The following is a 21,262-nucleotide window of genomic DNA, read 5'->3' on the forward strand; positions in this document are numbered from 1 at the left end:
GTGTGACTCCAAATAACAGAGTGAGAAGAAGGGTTAGGATGTGTTCTGTGGAAAAGTCTGACAGAAAACTGCCAGAGAGTAAGAGGCAATCAGGAGAATGTAGTCTCATGAAAACAAAGACATGACAAAGAAGGGAGAAATCAGTTTTGCTGAAGTCAAGCACAATGATGATTACACATGCCCTTTAGATTTCTCAACAGAATGGCCATTGGTAACTATGGCGAGAGATATTCCAGTGGAGTGATTTGGGTGGAAGTCAGATTGTGGTGACCTGAGGTGACAAACTGGACACAAGAAAGTACAGTCATCAGGTTTAGAGTAATTTCAAGGAACTGGACTGTGATCTGTAGCAGAGAGGTGGACGATAGATGGAGGAAAAACAAGAAAGATTTTTTTTTTTTGACATGGGAGGTAATAAAACATGTTTGGCTGCTGTTTAAGAGGGCTGTAGTAGAGCAGGAATATGCAAGGGAGCTCTCTGAAGGTCCTTGAATGAGAGCTGAGATGGGATCCAGAACAAATCCAGTGGAAAGGTGGGCCTTTGGGAAGGAGGGGAAGGGTGCAGGTGCATTGTTGTTGTTGGTAAGTACTGTTGAGTCAGTTCTGATGCATAGTGACCCTGTATAGGGTTTCCAAGGAGCAAATGGTGAGTATGAACCTCTGACCTTGTAGTTCAAACCTACCTTGCAGTCTAGTGCTTTATCCTACAGCACCACACCACTACTACTATTTGCATTCTTTAAACTCATGGAATTTTGGGGCGATAACTCCAATTAGTCCAGAAGTCTGTAAGCAACTTCATAAAAATCAGGTTGTATTCTACTTGGAGTCACTAGATCCTAGCACTAACCTTGTCGTCTAGTAACTTTTTGATGTACACATGTAAGAGAGAATATATGTTTAGAAATACAAAATTATATCTGCAATAAAACCATGTTGTTGTTAGGTGTTGTTGAATTGGTATAGAGTTTCTAAGACTGTTAATCTTTATGGGAACAGAAAGCTTCATCTTTCTTCTATGGAGCAGCTGGGGTTTGAACTGCTGAACTTGTGGTCAGTAGTCCAGTACTTATCCTACAATACCACTAGAATTCCTGGTGACAATTAATTATTGCATGTTATTGTGCAAATTGATTTGCACCAGTTTTTAGGTAGACCAAATTATTTTAAAATAGAGGAGAGAGTAAATTATATTCTAGAAACCACTAAAGAGATCAGGAAATAAAAAATCCACTGTAGTATCTTGAGTTTTTTAGTGAGAAGTATTTTCTAGTAAAAAATGAAAAACTTCAAGCAAAAAAATATAGATACATGTGATGTTGTTGTTGTTAGGTGTCATCAAGTTGGTACCAACTTATAGCAACTTTCTGTACAACAGAATGAAACATTGCCTGGTTCTGTGCTAACTTCAGGGTCTTTGCTATTCTTGAACCCACTGCAGCCACCACTGTGCCAATCCATTTCATTGTCAATCTTCCGCTTATTTGCTGACCCTCCATTTTACCAAGCGTGATGTCCTTCTCCAGGGACCGGACCTCCAGATATTAAGTTCAAAGTATAAGTAATGAAGTCCAGCCATCCTGGTTTCCAAGGATGTACTTCCAATACAGATCGGTTTGTTTTTTGATACTCAATGGTAATTTTAACATTCTCCTCCCACACCATAACTCAAATGCATCAATTCTTCTAGTCTTTATTCATTGTACAACTTTCACATGCATATGAGGTGACTGAAAATATCGTGTTTGGGGTCAGGTCCACTTTAGTCGTCCAATGGACATCTTTGCTCTTGAATACTTTAAAAATGTCTTGTGCAGATTTCCTTAATGCAATATGTTGTTTGTTTCTTGACTGCTGTTTCCATGAGTGTTGATAGCGGATCCAAGCAAAATGAAGCCTTTGATAATGTCAATCTTTTCTCCATTTATCCTGATGCCATTTACTGGTCCAGTGGTGAGGATTTTTGTTTTCTTTACACTGAGGTGTAACACATACTGAAAGGTATAGTGTTTGATCTTCATCAGTAAGTATTTTAACTCCCCCTCACTTGGATTAAGCAAGGCTGTACAAACCGCACATCACAGATTGTTAATGAGTCTTCCTTTGATCCTGATGCCATGCTCCTCTCGAATTATTTGCTTAGCATACAGATTGAATAAATATGGTGAAAGAATACAACCCTGGCACGTACTTTTCCTAATTTTAAACCACTGAGTGTTCCCTAATTCAGTTTGAACAACTACCTCTTGGTCTATGTACAGGTTCCTCATGAGCACAATTTAGTGTTCTGGTATACTCATTCTCCCAATGTTGTCCATAGCTTGCCATGATCCTCACAATCAAAAACCTTTGTATAGTCAGTAAACCACAGGTAAACATCTTTCTGGTATTCTCTGTTTTCAGCCAAGGTCCACCTGACATCAGCAATTGAGGACATCCATCATTTCATGTCCTCATCTGAATCTGGCTTGAACCTCTGGCAATTCTTTGTCAATGTTTTGCTGCAGCCAGTTTTGAAATATCTATAGCAAGGAGCTCTGGTAGTGTAGTGATTACGAATCGGGCTGCGAGCCTCAGGGTCAGCAGTTCGAAACTACCAGCTGTTCCGTGGGAGAAAGATGAGGCGTTCTGCTCCTGTAAAGATTTACAGCCTCGGAGACCCTGTACAGGGTTGCTATGAGTTGGAACTGACTCCACGGCACATAACAACAACAACAACAACAACATAGCAATATTTTACTTGCATACAATAGTAATGATATCATCTAATGATTTCCACATTCCATTGGGTCACCTCTCTTTGGAATGGGCACAAACATGGATCTCTTCCAATCAGTTGGCCAGGTTCCAAATTTCTTGGCAGAGATGAGTGAGTACTTGTAGTGCTGCCTCAGTTTGTTGAAAGATTTCAATTTGCATCCCATCAATTCCCAGAGCCTTTTCTTTGACAATGCCTTCAGTGCACCTTGAACTTCTTCCTTTGGGATCATTGGCACTTGATCATTTGCTACCTCTTGAAATGGTTGAACATTGACTATTTCTTTTTGGTACAGTGACTCTACATATTCCTTTAATCATTTTTGATGCTTTCTGCATCGTTTAGTATTTTGCTCAAAGAATCCTTCAATATTTTAAATTAAGGCTTGGATTTTTTCCTTCAGTTTCCTCAGCTTTAGAAATGCTAGGCATGTTCTTCTCTTTGGTTTTCTAACCCCAGGTCTTTGCACATTGAGAAGACTTTATCTCCTCAAGCTGCCTTTTGAAATTTTCTATTCACCTCTTTCACCTCCTCTTTTCTTCTAAGTGCTTTTAGCATCTCTAAACCAGTGAGCAAGACTCTGTGTGGAGTCCTCTGATATCCATTTTGGTCTTTTCCTTCTTTTTTGTCTTCTAAATAATCTTTTGCTTTCTTCCTATATGATGTTCCTGATATCATCCCACAACTCTTCTGGTCTTTGGTCATTAATTTCTAATTCATCAAATCTGTTCTTGACAGGATCTCTAAATTCAGGTGGGATATGTTTAAGGACATATTTTGGCTCTTGTGGACTTGTTTTAATTTTCTTCAGCTTCAGCTTGAACTTGCATAAGAGCAATTGATGGTCTGTTTCACAGTCTGCCCAGTATTGTTCTGGCTGTTGATATGAATCTTTTCCATTTTCTCTTTCCACAGATGTAATCAATTTGATTTTTGTGTGTTGCATCTGGTGAGGTCCATGTGTATAGTGATTTTTTATTTTGTTTAAAAAGGTATTTGCCATGAAAAAGTCATTGGTTTCACAAAATTCTATCATGGGATTTCTAGCATCACCAAAGCCATGTTTTCCAATGATTGATCGTTTTTCTTTGTTCCCAATCTTTGGATTCCAATCACCAGTAATTAGCAATACATCTGTATTGCATGTTTGATAAATTTCAGACTGAAGAAGTTGGTAGAATTCTTCAATTTCATCATCACTGGCTTTAGTGGCTGGTGTGTAAAACTGAATAATAGTTGTACTTACTGGTCTTCCTTGTAGGTGTATGGATATTATACTATCACAGACAGTGCTGTATTTTAAGATAAATCTTGAAATGTTCTTTTTGATGATGAATGTGATGCCATTCTTCTTTAATTTGTAATTCTCGGCATAATAAACCATGGGATTGTCAGATTCAAAATGGTCAATATTCAAAATGGTCTATTTCAGTTCACTAATGCCTAGGATATTGATGTTTATGTGTTCCAATTCATTTTTGACACCTCTCACTTTTCCTAGACTCATACTGCGCACATTCCATGTTCTGCTTATTAATGGATATTTACAGCGATTTCTCCTCATTTTAAGGTATGATACATGTGCTAGAATCATATAAATGATTTATTATAGCTGCTAAAATGGTGTGTATAAGGATTCTGCAATTTTGGGAATACGAATGTTAAGAAATTGTTTAGATTCTTTTTGAAGACAACAGTGATATATCTCCGTGGGTCTTTTATATCCTAAATACTAATTCTCATACAGAACATAATGATCATGTTTTTAAAAAATGTGTGTTTTCTGTTCACAATTTGGTGTGTTTTTTCTTGAAGGAATACAGACATCTTTGATGGTGGTGGTTATGTGCCATTGAGTCAGTTCCAACTCATAGTGACCGTGTACAGGATTTCTAAGGCTGTAAATCTTTATGGGAGCAGAAAGCCTTATCTTTCTCCCATGAAACATCTTTAGGAATCACTAAATTGTCTGTAACATCCAAACATATTAAGTCAGAAAATCATTTCTAATATGGGGATTATTTAGGTAGCTTTCCTTTGTTAAACTGCAAACTTTTTACCTCATTATCTTTCCTAAATGTCTCTCTATAGAGGAAATTCAGGAGCAGGAATGAGAAAACTCAATGGTAAATCTCTACTACTAAGTTAAGAAGTTAGTAATTCTGATTAAACAGTCACAAGAAAGAGGCCAAACTGATGACTAAAATGAAGAATGCAGTTAATGTGTGAGAATTATCTATCACTTTCCTGATACTCTTTTCAGTCAGTGAAGACTGAAGAAATAGTCAACAAATTCGGTACTGACCTGAGTATGGAAAGATTTAAACTCTTTTTCTTTCTCAACCTCTCTCTAATAGACATATACACCAGAGAAATATATACATAAAATTAGGTCATCTGATTAACAATGCTAATGATTCTTACCATTTGCTATGTAACCTGGTACGTACATAGCATGACTCCCTGGAACAGAGTAGACTCGGTTGCTTATGCTGGGAGATTGATAGACATGCACTTTCAAGCTGTATCTACCATTTACAGCAAAGGAGAAAAAATACCTCGAGTAAATTCCATCATTTTTTATAATATCAGCACCTGTATATAGAAAAAAATCAGTTAACATTTGTCATTGTGTTTGATTACTAGTATGTAATTAAGCCATTGAAAACAAGAATTTCTCCCTTATTCTTCCCATTTTAGCATATACCATAACTGTCAAATTTCTTTTGATATTATCATGTGATTTAAAGTCCAATGACTACATAATTTCTTTCTGTGATTCCCTAACTTCTGAGAAATAATTTTTCTTAAAGTGAATAAGTTGTACCTGTTTCAGTATGAAGGCAACTTTTAATTATCACCTTTTAAGCTCTTAGTACTATTATTGAAATTGATATTTACTAGTTTCTCAGAGAAACTAATCACATTCTTAAACTTGTTTATGATCACACACCCTTTTGGAATGAAAGTGATTCTATACCCAGGAAATACTCATACTCATATATGTGCATGTAACTATTCTTATAAATTTTAAGGAGTTTATAAACTCCCTGAAACCAACTGATTAATAACTGTCCTGGAAAAAAAAATAAGTTTGGTAGTTGTTAAATCATGTGTCATTATTTAATGTTACTATTAGAGGGAACATAGAATTGTTGTTCTAGAATTTAAAGGGTGTGCTGATTTGGTGTTTCCCAGGCTTTGGTTCCATCCACTGTGTCTTGGGAGTCTTGGTGTGGCGCTGTGGGATAATGCACCAGACTGCAAAGCCATTTGAACTACAAGGTCAGCAGTTCAAACTCACCAGATGCTCTTTGGAAACCCTATACAAGGTCGCTATGGGTCAGAATCGACTCTACGGCACTCAACAACAACAACTGTGCCTTGACTAGTGCTAAACTTCCTTCCTTTTGTATTTATCCTTAGAGAGAAGTTCAACGTCAAGTAAATTCCATGACTGAATCCAAGGCAGCATGGGGAGGTCCAGCCTCACTCAAATGCAGATCAGATTCATAATTCATAGTGCAAGTGGTCACATTGAGCAAGTAGCTTGTCCTGTCCTAGAGGTCAAATCAATGCTCACACTATACACCAAACCCTAAACCCTAGCATTGTATAATAGCTAAAGTGCTCTAGAATCCTTATTTTCCCACTGCAGCACAGTGATCCTCAACACAAAAGTATGTTTAATTAAAATAAAAAACTGCTAAGCATGTTTTGTTGTATTATTAATTGTCTACTGAAAATAATCAAATGTTGACTTTTAGTGATTAACATGAAGGTCTAACTTTGTTGAGAAATAACAAAGAAAAAATTCAAAATAATGAAAGATCTCCATACCACAAGCACTTACTGTTACCTCATTTAATCATCGAGGCAGCAAGAACTAGAAAAGTACATTAGCTTTCAAGTCAGGGATTTGATTAAGCTATGAAACTTAATCTCTCTGAGCTTCAGTTTTCTCATTTTTAATATGGGGATAATAACTTATCACATTGTTGTTGTTGTTAAGTGCCATTGAGTCGGTTCCAACCCATAGTGACTCTGTATAGGGATTCTGAGGAGCAGCTGGTGAGCTTGAACCACCGACCTTGCAGTTCAAATAGCTTTGCAGTCTGGCGCATTAACCCACAGTGCCACACCAGGACTCCAACTTACCACATAGGGTTGTTGTAATCACAACTTGAGACCATGCATGAGAAAGTACATTTAAAAATTGTGGAGTATTTAACCAGAATAAATTTTAATTTTGTTTATTTATTTATTTATTTAGCAGATTAAATAGTGCTTCCATTATGAAAGTATGTATTAGACAGTTATGCATATGTGTTTAAGTATTTTTAAAAAATAAATGTATACTTTGATGACTAAGGAATAATTTTCATTATATCTTTCACTAGAGTTTAAATTTAGATGGCAAATAAATGAGATGGTTCCAGGGGTTAAATATAAAAGCACTTTGAGTTGACTCAGGTGACTTTACTAAAACTGCCATCATCTGTTCTCCAGGCCAGCCCACAGACTGAGGCAAGAAAGGAAAAACATTCAGTAAAGTGCACTTTTGGACTATATACAAAAAAAATAAGAGGGACAGCCATGGATAAGCCGTCAGAACATGAGAAGTTCATTTGGATCCAGTCCATTAGGCTAAAAAGATTTCTCTGGCATCCCTTTGAGGTGGACTTGAATTAGATATCCTTTGAATAAACTTTGAAGCAACAGGGCAGAGAGTGTGATTTTTTTTTTTTTAGCAGATCAAATACTTGTGGCTGCTAACATAGATTTTTATGGTCTATTGTTATTATGAGAATTTAGTGTAGGAAAAGAACAGAATTTAAATTATGAACCAATGAAAATCAAAATAAATTCGTCAGAAAGTGTCTAAGTGTTTAACCTGTTTCTGTGCTGTCCTGAATATATAAAGATGAGACTCTGGACTCCGTATCTGCAGAACTAGAGCTTTGAAGTAGGAGTTTGTTTTGTTTGTTTTCCCAGTGGTAAAGGAATTTCTATCCTGATTTCACTAGACTCTCTAACGAGGCCTTATGACAAAATCATACAACCAGAGGGCACTGCATGATGCGAGAGATGGGACTGCGTCGTCTCATCAACCCAGCTACTTAGCCAAAGGATAATTTCAGGTCATAACATGGACTATAAAGTTTAATGTCCATGCTGTTGTTAAGTGCCATCGAGTCGGTTCCAACCCACAGCGACCCTGAATATGGTTTCCAAGGCTATAAATCTTTACAGGAGCAGAAAGCTTCATCTTTCTCCTGCAAAGCAGCTGGTAGTTTCGAACTGCTGACTGTGCGGTTCACAGTCCAATTCATAACCACTACACTACCAGAGATCCTTTCAATGTCCATAGGTCCAGATAAAATGGCTCGACTGTCATTGTAGCTCTCTTCTGGATGTTTCATTTGCTATTTTAACTGTCCAACCTGATTATATCAGTAAGCAGTAGAGTTGGTGAATTTAGAGGGATATCAAGATATTATGAGGATATGTAAGTCTAAGCCGATTCCTGTGTGATCTCACTAAGTGAGAGTGTCCAATGCCACAATGTCCTGATGGCCAAGTGGAAGCTAAGGCGAGGTGTCAAGACACTTCCTGTCATCCTCATGCTATTATTTCACAGTCACACTCTTAGGAGCTTATTCTTCATATTGCGAAATGATAACATGGCATCTTAGTAACATGAAAAACAACATGACATTCCTTGTTACCTGCTCCATCATCAAAAAGCTTCAGTGTAACAGCATCTCCAGTCTCTGGTTCAATTATAGCAGTTACAGTGGCATTAACTATGGGATAAAACCCCTTTCTAACGTTTGCATAAATCATCACTGGATGGGGAAAATGAGTGCTGTCTTTTTCCACATAGGCTTCCACTGTGGCAGGGGCCACAGCTGAGCTGGAGGCCCGAGAGGTCACAATCAATTTCAAGACTTGAAGAGATTGGTGAGTATTGTTCAGTGTGTAACTCCAGTGCCCAGGCTGCAAAACAAGTGTGAAGAAATAACATCAACCTTAAAATTTGAAGTATAAATCTAACCCTCTACTGTTTTTTGTTCTTGTTTTGTTGGTTTTGCACTCTTTGATACTAAAAGGATGTCAAGAAAAATAATATTGGTTTAAACAACAACTAAATTCAGTATAGCTGTGGTTTTCACAACTCTTTAGGGAAATGTACCCAGGATTTATTTGAGATAGGGAGGCAGATCGTTATTTTCATTTTTAGTAGATAATGAAAATAGTGCCCAGTTTCAAAGTACTATGCAAATATTAATCCAGACTCCTTGATACAGAAAGAGGATCAATGCTTTTTTCCCTTTTCTATAACTGAGAAAATGACAACAAATTAAATGAACCATTATTATTCACAAGGACATCCTAAATAAAAGGCAGACCTCTAACCTGTCCTTCATATCAAGCAACAGAATAACAATAAAATCACATATATATTATTAGGAACCAAAAAAAGGACACTGTTTTTAATAGGAGAAAAAGAGAAAGGAACCCCCCCACCCCCACAATGAGATGGATTGGCACCGTGGCAGCAGCGATGAATCCAGGCGTAGCAACTGTTGTGAAGTTGGCCCAAGACTGGGCAGTGTTTTGTTCTGTTGTGCATAGAGTCGCTATGGGTTGGTATCAGCTCGATAGCACCTAACAACAACAACAGAGTTCTACACTGTGCATGTTATTTGTATAAATATTGCTAAACACCACTCTTTTGCCTTAGTTAAACTGTTTAGAGAAATATGAAAGGAGCCCTGGTGGGTTAAGTTTCGGGATGCTAACTTATAAAGGTTGGTGATTCAAACCCTCTAGTCATTCTGCTACAGACATAAGAAGCTATCTGTTCCTGTAAAGATGTAACAGTTGTACTCTGTTTCAAAGGGTCACTGTGAATCAATCAATTCCATGGCAGTGTGCTTTGGTGATTTAAGAAAACAGTGAAATCTGTAATGTAGAATTTTTTTTTTCTTGATTAAGTTATACATATTGTTCTTGTTGTTAGTTAGGTGTTTTGTTAAGAGTCAGCTACAACTCATAGTGACCCTATGTACAACAGAACGAAGCTGACTGGTCCTGCACCAGCCTCAGAATCATTGCTGTATTGGAGCCCATGTTACAGTCTCTGGGTCATCTCTTTTTCACTGACTTTCACTCTACCAAACATGATACACTTCTCCAGGGACTGATCCTTCTAACAACACGTCCAAAGTATAAGAAAAAGTCTCACCATCCTCACTTCTGAGCACTATTCTAGCTGCACTTAGCTCAAGACAGATATGTTCCTTCTTCTGCCAGTACATGAATGTTTAATATTCTTCACCAACATCATTATTCAAAGACACCAATTCTTCTTCTGTCTTCCTTATTCATCGTCCAACTTTCACACATATGTGAGGCAACTGAAAATACTATGGCTTGGGTCAGGCATACCTTAGTCCTCAAAATGACATGTTTGTTTTTGAGCCCTTTAAAGAGGTTTTGTGCAGCAGATTTTTCCAATGCAACGTGTTATTTGATTTCCACTGCTGTTGCCTTCATGGGAGTAGACTGTAGATTCAAGTTAAATGAAATCCATGACAACTTCAAACTTTTCTCTGTTTCTCATGATGTTGCTTTTTAGTCCAGGTGTGAGGATTTTTGTTTTCTTTATATTGAAAACTAATTAAGTCTTAGATCTTAATCAGTGAGTGCTTCAAATAAGGTTGTGTTATCTGCATATCACAAATTGTTAATAGGCTATATATATATATATATATTTCTTTTATTATTATTATTATTATTATTAAACCCAGAGAGCAACAAGATGAATGTAACAGAGCAAAAGGAAGAACCAAGAAAAGCAATGGATTAAGGTGTGACTCATCGTGGACAATTGTAGTGCTATCACATTCTATCCAACCTCTTTTTCTTCTTTATTGGGTTCCTCTTTATAATTTTTCAGTGAAGTAACAACTCAAGAATCAAGGTCATCTGCCCATTACTTTTTAATAATAAAAATAATATTAGTAACAGACATGACAGGAACATCTACGTCTGAATCTTCTCCTCTGGAGTAGTAAGTGTTTTGATGTAGGGCACCTAATTTAGACTAAGGGGGCAGGCCCAGGGAGCAACAATTAGGTAAAGTGTTTCTTGCTCTTGTATTGTTGCTATTGTCAAGTGCCATTGAGTTGGTTCTGACTCATAGGGTTTCTGAGGAGCTGCTGGTGGGTTGGAACCGCTGACCTTTTGGTTAGCAGTCCAGTGCTTATCCTCCTGAGCCACACCAGGATTCCTATCCTTGTATACAGGTGTGAAAAGGTCATGATGAGTTTGAAGAAAAGTTCAATAGGATATTTTGGTAATGTTGTTGAGTACCATGGAGTTAGTTCCAACTCATAGTGACCCTGTGTAGGGTTTCCAAGACTGTAAATCTTTGTGGGAGCAGAAAGCCGCATCTTTTTCCCACAGAGTGATTGATGGGCTGAACCACTAACCTTGTGGTTTGTAGTCCAGTGCTTATCCTACAGAGCTATATACTTCCATTTTAGTAACAGAAACTCTGTGTCCTGTAGCCCCTAACATATGAATCAGAGATCGACACTGGCAAAGTCAGGAAAACTTATCACAGAGAAATTTGAGCTCAGCCCTTACATCAAGGTTGAAACCCATTTAAATTCCAAAAATAAGTAGGATGTTATGGAAAAGAGTTAAGAGATAGCTTATGCAAAAGCCAGAACATGAAGAGCATCATATGTAATAGTAACCAGTTATATTTCATTCTGAAGCTATCAAAGGGTTTTGATCCTAGTTAGACTTTAGAAGGCCCACTTTGACAGAAATGAAGAATGGATGAGAGAGATGTCAATCTGGCTTTCAACAGTGATGTGGGGAGGGGATTCAGGAAGTGGATGAGTGACTAAATTCAGGCAGTGCATGAATGGATCTGGTCAGTTCTGTTTAGAAATGTTAGTCATGCCCCTTTACCTTTAGGTTTCAAGTCCCGTCCCTGCTTTGTTTATTGGCATACAAATTCCTTGCTGATATGGCTCTTGTTTACTTTCTATCCTCATTACCACTCACTCCTTCCTTGCCACAAACCCCACCTTACATGCTACTCTGTGGTTTATTCAATACTGCACTATTTGAAATTCCGTACACAGTCATGTTCTTTATCTCTGGGCCTTTTCATGTGCTATTTCCTTTTCCCAGAGCTTCAGACGTATCTTGTTGTTATTAAGTGCTGTCTAGTCCAATCCAACTCATAGCAACCCTGTAGTTTCCCACCATCAGCTAGTGAGTTAAGCCATAAACCTTGTATCAGCAATCCTGTGCCTATCCTACAAGACCACACCAGGACTCTACTCGTTGTTGTTGTTAAGTGCCATTAAGTTAGTTCCGACTCATAGTGACTCTGAGTACAGTTTCCGGGGTGCAGCTGGTGAATTTGAACTGCCAACCTTGCAGTTCAAACTGACCTTTTGTCCCGTGCATTACCCTACACCAGGACTCCAAGAGATAGGGACCAAAGAGTGGTGGTGGTTGTGTGCCACTGAGTCAGATCCAACTCATAGCGACCCTGCATAGGGTTTCCGAGGCTCTAAATCTCGACTAGAGAAGAAAGCCTCATATTTCTACAGAGAAGCAACTGGTAGATTGGAACTACTGACGTGCAGTTAGCAGTCCAATGTGTCACCAGTATGCTACCAGGGCCTGTTGTTGTTAAGTGTCATAGAGTCTGGCATATATACTAATTTCACCTGTCTAGGGGAGAAGGATTTGACATTTATTGTTTAAAGTTTTAAACACAACCCCCATTAGTTCTTCATTTTTAACATTCACAAATGTACTCATAAAGGTTCCAAGGTAATATTTTTTATATATCCAATGTGATTTCCTTTACACAGTGCATTTAATTATGCAGTTCAATGGAAAATCATATACTTGACCAAATCCTGTCATTATGAGCAAGGACACAGCACCTACCTTAGCAGTTCCTGGTATGGAAAGGCGAGCAGTCTTCAAAGCTAGATTGCTGGTAAAATTATTTGTGCTGTATTTTCTTCCATTAGGATCAAATAATACAATCTCAGGGGGACCACTGGTCTGCCATGTGACTAAAAAGACAGTGTCATTGCCCACACTTTTATCTAGAGAAACAGTGTTTTTTAAGTGATGATGAGGTTTCACAATTTCACTAGCACTTTCAAGCTGTTAAAGAAAATATACATGTGTGAGTTTCTAGTATATGCATCATAGTTCCATCTTTGTCTTCTTTAGTTTTATAACAAAACGAATTAGTAAAATTAAAAATTATTTAGTCATTCATAATAAGCTTTATATGTGTATGTGTGTGTATATATGTGTAAGGACAGCACAGTGATTTACTTCAGATAGCTCTTCTATCCATAGTCTTTGTTTGTAAGCCCCAACCAAAAACTTTTTTTCCTAATGGGTCTGGGTAGGGAAAGGTTGGAAAGATACTGATGGGGTTATATGATTCAGTTGTCATTGCTAAAAGGATAAATTGTGATTATAAAAACTTGGATACAATCAAAGAGGAGCCAGGAGTGGAGTGCATCCTTTGGACCCCAAGAGGTCCCTATGTACTGAGCCAAGAGGTAGAGGAGTGGTAGAGAAACAGCAACAGCAGAACCGAGAGACAGAGCACCAGAGAGAGTAGTGGGCTTCCTGGGCCACAGATGGTAAAACTGAACGACTTTGGGCAGTAGGCTCACTTGCTGAAGGTGGTGTGTCTAGGCACTTAGCTGGAGGAGATAGGTTTGCCAACTCATGTAGCTAAACCCAATGTGGTCAGGCTGAAGCTTATAACAGAACAGAGTGCTCATTGGGCATATATCAGCAGTGCTGAACGAGTTTGGTAACATTGCCTGAGCAGGGTAGAGGCTAAGATACGCCTTTATGCTGGCATAGCTGGGAGGACATGGTCCTGACTGAATAATCATTTATATTAAAATATTCTACTTTTCAATATTTGTAATTATTCCATATTATTAAGGTTGAAATCATAGGTGAGAACTATTATTGAGAATCATCAGTAGAAGAATCCATTGTAATCTAATCTTTAGTACACACTACATCTATCATTCACATTTTCTTCTAATGATGGAACTGTGGTTATTGCCTTTGCTATGTAAATATAATCTTTATATTAAATATTTTCTGACAATAATTTACTGACTTCATTATTCACATCAAGTCATTAACTTGGAAGGTTCATTTACCATCTGTGAGGAGGCCACAGATGAAATACTGTCCAAAACATTATTCAGTTATGATCTTCAAATTACTCATAGGAAACAAAAATTGTCACTTTTAAAAATGGCTTGATTAGAGAAAGTTTCTGTGAGCAAAACAGATTGTGAGAGTTGAAGAGATAATTTAAAAGGTTTAGAATTTAATCAAACAGTACTTCTTATACAAAAGAGGAGTTTCAAAGATGTTAAAATAAATAAAATAAAATGGTTTCAGATCAATCAATCGTTATGATGGAACTGAAACTAAATACATAGCTTCTTATCATTCTTTTGGGCTTTACTCTACAGTCCCACCCCAATGTGAGTATAAAGGAAGAAGCAAGCTCTGCTCATAGACCCTGAAAAACTGAATTGGAAATTACAGACCATGCCTGCTGGGGCTAAGGACTACCATACCAGCTGCCCTCCCAGCCAAGACTCATGGTCTGACCCCATGTGTGTCAGAGGAGAACTGTGTCCCATAGGATTTCAGGGGCTGATTTCTCAGAAGTAGATAGTCAGGTCTCTCTTCTGGGGCCCCTCTGGGTGAACTCAGACTTCCAGCCTTTGATTAGCAGCCAAGAACATTAATTATTTGCACCATGCTGGGACTCCTGACAAGTACAGACATTATGTGAGCATGAAGCCTGGTTCTGGTCATAAGAAGTTCATTAAAAGCTTTCCACACACTGACTGTTACATATTCAAATGAGATTAATGAAATGGTTACTTCCCTTTCTTTCCTGGAGCCACTCCTAGCCCATATGTAGTTATAACACTGAGGAAATTCTGACCTGAACACGTTGCTGAAAAATGTCTCCAGTTCCAGAGGAAATTCTACTGAAAGCATCAATCATGCTATTGGAGTTTGATTTATCTGGAACAAAGAACTTTAAACCTCCTGGAATACATGATTAGGATATTAACTGATCAATGTAAAGTATATAAAATAAAACAAAACAAAAATAAATTTTTAGGCCTTTCCAGTGACGTTTATTAACGATGTTAGTTTTAGGGAAGTAGGGATTGTGCTTAATCAGCATTTCATGGCACCCTGTAAGTGGTAAGAAACTGAAGTGGGGTGCTTTTGTCTGTTCCATTCATGGCATTTATGTCAGGGCCAAAAACTCTTCCTGGTTGTTGTTGTTAAGTGCCGTTGAGTCGATTCTGACTCATAGTGATCCTGTATAGGATTTCCAAGGAGTGGCTAGTGAGTTTGAACCGCCAACCTTATGGTTCAAACAGACCTTGTGGTTCAGTGCTCTATCTCAGTGCCACAGGGCTCCTGCCTGTTAAATAAGTGGTAAGATATCAAATATTTATTTAGTCTTGTAATTTAAGGTAAAATTTCTAGACTATCTAGCTAGGTTAATTTCTATTGTTTTCAGAAATAATTCAATAAAGGTCAATGTTCAATTTCTAAATTAGCAGACTCATTTTTATTGGATATAAATAAAATTATAAGTGCCTCATTTTGTATAAAAAAGAAAAGGTTTTTTATAATATTGTTCTTAAATATAAGTTAGTTTACTTAATTTCAAACGTATTTTTGAAATTTTCATAATTATACTTTCTTAGACAGGTTTTGGAGTCCCGATTTGGTGCTGTAGGATACACACTAAACTAACAATCACAAGATTGGCGGTTCAAATATTCCAGTTACTCCTCAGAAACCCTTTACAGGATCGCTTTGAATCAGAACTGACTTGCTTGCACTTAACCACAGCAGGTTGGTTTAGTGAAAAATTACAAAAAAGCATGTATATATATAATTGACACTTTCTAGAGGAAAAGTGAAGTCCTAGCATGATACTATAGGTTAAGCATTGGACTGCCACTCATAAAGTCAGTGGTTCAAATCCACCAGATGCTCTTTGGAAACCTAATACAGGGTGGACATGAGTTGAAACCAACTCAATGACACTTAACAACAGATTAAAAGTTCAAAAACACAACATTTTATATATTTTTTGTTTTTATTTTAGAAAGCTTCTGGTTTTCAATTAAATACTTATGTTTGTACTTTGCAACTTCAAGTCAAAAGGAAATGCTCTGAAAAATAAGATTTTGTAGAAATTTATTTACCTGTAAGATGTGATAACTCCTCTAGGTTTTCAGCCACAGATGAACCCAGGGCAATGGAATGAATGGTTGAGCCACTGCTGAGCACGGTGGGTACGCAATTGTTGATATATTCATCATCTCCACTTGTTATTAATACCATCACAGAGCCATATGCTTTTCCATTCCGTTTTTCAACCACCTGAATACAGGGTATCAGTCATTTGAGAGTACATGTAATTCAAATGGTATTACTGAGCAGAAGAACTCACTCTCATTCCAAACTCCCCACTAGAAATGACTCGTACAAGTTCTCCGTAGCCCCTGTACCTCACATCCATCTCCACTCACTCCATCATAGCACTGTCAGCCTACATGCCTTTGATGGTTTCTGTGTGGGCAGAGTATCTTCTCATCATAATCATCATGGTATGCTTTTAGGTCAGAAGAATGTCCACCACAGAGGATATTGGATATATTATTCTGTGAGGTTCTTGCATCTCAGGACCAGGAATCTCTTACATAGTTCATAAAGGCCTAGAATTACTTTGGCAATTTCTAGAACAATTACTCAACATTAGAATAAGAGGATGATCTTAAAATATTTCTAATGGCCAGGCCGTATCCAAAATCAATTAAATTAGAGTCTCTGGAGTAAGATCCAAGCATTATTGCTCTTCAATCCTCAAGTGATTTCAGGGGACAAAATTGAGAAACACTTGCCTATAGCTGATATGTCTTGCTTGCTATCAGATGTGTGACACATGGCTGTATCCCATATGCTGAATCCAATGCTGTGTTGATTGTGATGAATTCTTTCCCTACCTCATTCCTAAAACATGCCACTGGCTTTACTTGACTCTAATTTTCTTGAAGCCTATTATGCAAGTATGACAACAGACAGGAGCCAGGCATGAGGCTTTTGAATGGAAAACTCAAGAGTAATGATGAACATAACTGGAATAGTATCAGAATGGACAGAATCAGAAACTGCCCACAGGATGTGAAGATCCTCTAGTTGGGAACACTGCATTCATTTATTTACTCATTTCTTCAGCAAGTATTTATTAAGCAATTACATATTACATGCCAAGTACTTTGCTAGGCACACTGTAGTGAACAAGACATAGTTCCTGCCTTTAAAGTTAATCTATTACTCGTCTATAGTTGAGGATGCTATGACCACATTGTGACAGATTGCCCCCAATCAGAAGCAGTCTCAGATATAAAATGAGGGAAAGGAGAGTGGAGGTGATATAAGGGTAGAAAAGCTTGACTGTACCTCAAATCCTTTCTTAAGCCCTGAACAGACACTGGTTTCTGCTTCAGCGGACACAGTGGAAGGCAAAAACGAAACCAGCAACTTTCGGTCATCATCACTGTTGATTTGGTGTAGCTGGGTCCTGATCTCTCCTTGGCTATCAAAACTGACAATGCCCACAAAAGTATGAATTTCAACAATCTGCATCAAGTAAAATTCTGCTGCTTGCTGCAGTTGAAGGAGTCTGTCAGCCTATGTGCCAAAAAGGAGAAAAAAAGAAAAGTAACATTTCGTTGGTAGTCAAAAATGACTAAGTAACTCAATTAACAAATATCTCTGCTAATTTCTAAAGATGTTGCAATTTAAGAGTTGAAAAGAGTCACATAAACCTAGGAATATTTTTCAATGTATTTTCAATATAAACTCAAATTTTGTATTTTTGTGGGAGTGGGGAATGAGGATTTAGAATTTGCTCCCAACAAGCTATTCATAATTTACCACTCTCTAAGAATATATGCGATCCTGGGTGGCACTGTGGGTTAATGCGCCAGACTGCAAAAAGCCATTTGAACTGCAAGGTCGCCGTTTCAAGCTCACCAGCTGCTCCTTGGAAACCCTATACAGGAATCGACTCGACTGCACTTAACAACAACAACAACAAGAATAGATGTGAAGGAGTCCTGGTAGCATAGTGGATAATGAACTGGGTTGCTAACAGCCAGGTCAGCAGTTCAAATCTACCAGCTGCTCCATGAAGAAAGATGAAGCTTTCTGCTTCTATAAAAAATTTGCAGTCTTGGAAACTCTATGTAGGGTCATTATGAGTTGGAACCAACTTCATGGCCCATAACCACCACCATCACCAAGAATATATGCAAGTATCTTCACCCAAATTAAAAGACCCAATACAACCAATAAAAACTAGGTTTGTAATTGCTTATTTTAAAATTCAGTCTCGATTGTTGTTCTTAAATGCCCTCAAGTCAGTTCCAACTCATAGTAACCCTGTATAGGGTTTCTAAGGAGTGGCTGGTGAATTTGAACTGCCAACCTTGTGGTTCAAACTGACCTTGCAGTTCAGTGCTTTATCCTACAACGCTACACCAGAACTCTGCTTCTTTTACAGTTTTGTATGGATGTTGTTGTTATGTGCCATGGAGTCGGTTCCGACTCATATCGACCCTGTACAGGGTTTCTGAGGTTGTAAATCTTTACGGGAGCAGAAAGCCTCATCTTTCTCCCGCGGAACAGCTGGTAGTTAGGAGTACACATTCCAAAGAGACCTTCTGGTAGAGAGGAAGAGCAAGCAGAGACTCAGTATCTATCCTGGCACTCACTGCCTCTTATTATCATGGTCACCATTGGCTGAGTAATTCATCTGTAAAATGGAGATAAGATCTTTCTTACCTATAATAAATTTCTATAAAGATTAACTGAAATATCTATATAAAACTACACTTACACAATCAAGGACTAGCCTAGTATTTGTTGTTGTTAAGTGTCTTTGAGTCAGTTCCAACTCACAGCGACCTTGTAGAGTTTCTCAGGCTTTTTTTTTTTTAAATCTTTTAGGGAGCAGAAAGCCTTATCTTTCTCCAACAGAGCAGCTGGTAGGCTCGAACCACAGACTAAGTGTTGTTGTTGTTAAGTGCTATTGAGTCGGTACTAGCTCATAGCAACCCTGTGCACAACAGAATGAAACACTGCCCAGTTTTGTGCCAACATCACAATCATTTCAGCCGATTGTTGTTGCCAACGTGCCAATCCATCTCATTGTGGCCTTCCTCTTTTTCTCGAACCCTTCGCTTTATCAAGCATGACATCCTTCTCCAGAGACTGGTTCCTCCTGGTAATATGTCAGAAGTATGAAACACAAAGTCTGACCATCCAGGTTTCCAAAGAGCACTCTGGCTGTATTTCTTCCAACACAGATTCGTTTGTTCTTTTGGCAGTCCATAATTTTAATATCCTCCCCCCAATACCACAATGTAAATGCATCAATTCTTCTACAGTCTTCCTTATTCACTGTTCAACTTTCACTTGTATATGAGGCTATTGAAAATACCATGGCTTGGGTCAGGTGCATGTTAGTCCTCAAACTGACATCTTTGCTGTTGAATAGTTACTTGTAAAGAGGTCTTGTGCAGCAGATTTGCCAAATCAATACGTCATTTGTTCTCCTTAAGTTAAGAACCTGTATTTCACACTTCTTAGGAAACTTTACTAATTTAATGGCCACAGGTGTCTCGAAGGCTACACATTGAATCCTTGCCTGCTTTCTCAAGTATTGCTTCCTTTACCATGTTGGGAAGAGGTTGGTAGAGTAGATATAATAAGGTTTTTGATTCCTACCTTCAACATTTGCTTACTTTTTGACTATATATAAAAAAAAATACACATGCATTTTTCTAGTCTAAGTTTCCTCATCTGCAAAATAGGCTCCTAGCAAACACTCTGTGAACAGTACTATTGCCATCATCATGGTTATCATTCCCCATTGTGACCTCTACTCCAACTTAAATAGAAATCTGGCACTTGCTTCTACTCCTCCTTTCTTACTAACCCCCGTGCCCTTGAATAGGTTCATTCAATTCAATATCTTAAATTACTCTCAGGCCCACAGCATTTCTCTATCCTATCTGCCACTCCTTCAGATCCACCTAGTATTAGTTATAGCTATACCAATACACACACTTCCACTTAACAAGTCTTTCTACTTTTACTTTTTTAGTCACCGTACACATTCCCTTCTCCTCTTACCTTCACCTTTTCTCCTCTGAATTCACCTCACCCAACATAGCTCTTAGCTACTCTGTCTTCAATGTTAAGCTAAATGTACACCGTCACAGTGAAGTCTCTTTTGACTACTCTCTTCTATAGTACCAGATGCCCCTACAGTAACTCACACATCTGTGGGGTCTTTGACATATTGTATTGTGAGCATTTACTCCCAAGCCAGTCCAGTGGGTTGTTGTTGTTCTGTGAGGTTAGTGATCCTATGCACAACAGAATGAAACACCAGTCAATCCTGCACACAATTGTTATTATGCTTACGCCCACTGCTGCTGCCATTGTGTCAATCCTCATTTGGGGTCTTCCTCCTTTTTGCTGACCTTCCACTTTACCTAGCATGATGTCCTTCTCCAGAGATGGGTCCCTCCTAATAAAATGTCTGAAGTATCCTCATGATCCTTACTTCCAAGGAACATTCTGGCTGTACATCATCCAAAGACTTGTTTGTTCTTCTGGCTGCCCACGGTGCTTTCAATATTCTTCTCCAACACCATAACTCAAATGCATCAATTCTTCTACAGTCTTCCTTATTCATTGTCAAACTTTCACATGCAAATTAGGCCATTGAAAACACAATGGTTGGGTCAGGCATACCTTAGTCCTCAAACTGATGCCTTTGTCTCAAACACTTTAAAGAGGTTTTGTGCAGCAGATATGCCTAATGCAATACATCCTTTGATTTCTTGACTACTGCTCCTATGAGTTGATTGTGGATCCAAGTAAATGAAATATTTAAAAACATCAATCTTTTCTCCATGTATCATGATGTTACTTACTGGTCCAGTGGTGAGGACTTTTGTTTACATTGAGGTACAATACATAATGAAGGCTGTAATGTTTGATCTTCATCAGCATTTTAAGTCTTCTTCACTTCCAGCAAGCAAAGTGCATATTGCAGGTTGTTAATGAGTCTGCCACCAATCCTGATGCCAAATACTTCTTCATATAATCCAGTTTCTTGGATTGTTTTCCTGTGTGTACAGAATGAATAAGTATGGTGAAAGGATACAACTCTGGTGCACACCTCTTCTGATTTTGAACCATTCAGCTTCTCCTTGTTCTGTTTAAGTAACTGCCTCTTGGTCTATGTACAGGTTCCTCATAAGCACAATGAAACGTTCTAAAGTG

General features: G+C 38.0%; 1 protein-coding gene across 1 annotated transcript in view; it reads right to left on the reverse strand.

Annotated features, from left to right (window-relative positions):
* The window catches only part of CLCA2 (chloride channel accessory 2), a 62,701-nt gene that overhangs the window by 15,493 nt on the left and 25,946 nt on the right, over positions 1-21,262 (reverse strand). Inside the window, exons 7-12 of the mRNA XM_006831072.1 lie at positions 17,363-17,593; positions 16,105-16,282; positions 14,814-14,920; positions 12,749-12,973; positions 8,488-8,758; positions 5,183-5,353 (exon numbers count right to left, since the gene is read on the reverse strand). Of these exons, the coding sequence (XP_006831135.1) occupies positions 5,183-5,353; positions 8,488-8,758; positions 12,749-12,973; positions 14,814-14,920; positions 16,105-16,282; positions 17,363-17,593 (1,183 nt within the window). The remainder of the gene's footprint in view (positions 1-5,182; positions 5,354-8,487; positions 8,759-12,748; positions 12,974-14,813; positions 14,921-16,104; positions 16,283-17,362; positions 17,594-21,262) is intronic.

The sequence above is a fragment of the Chrysochloris asiatica genome, unplaced genomic scaffold, assembly GCF_000296735.1.
Source record: "Chrysochloris asiatica unplaced genomic scaffold, ChrAsi1.0 scaffold00002, whole genome shotgun sequence".
Classification (NCBI taxonomy): Eukaryota; Metazoa; Chordata; class Mammalia; order Afrosoricida; family Chrysochloridae; genus Chrysochloris; species Chrysochloris asiatica.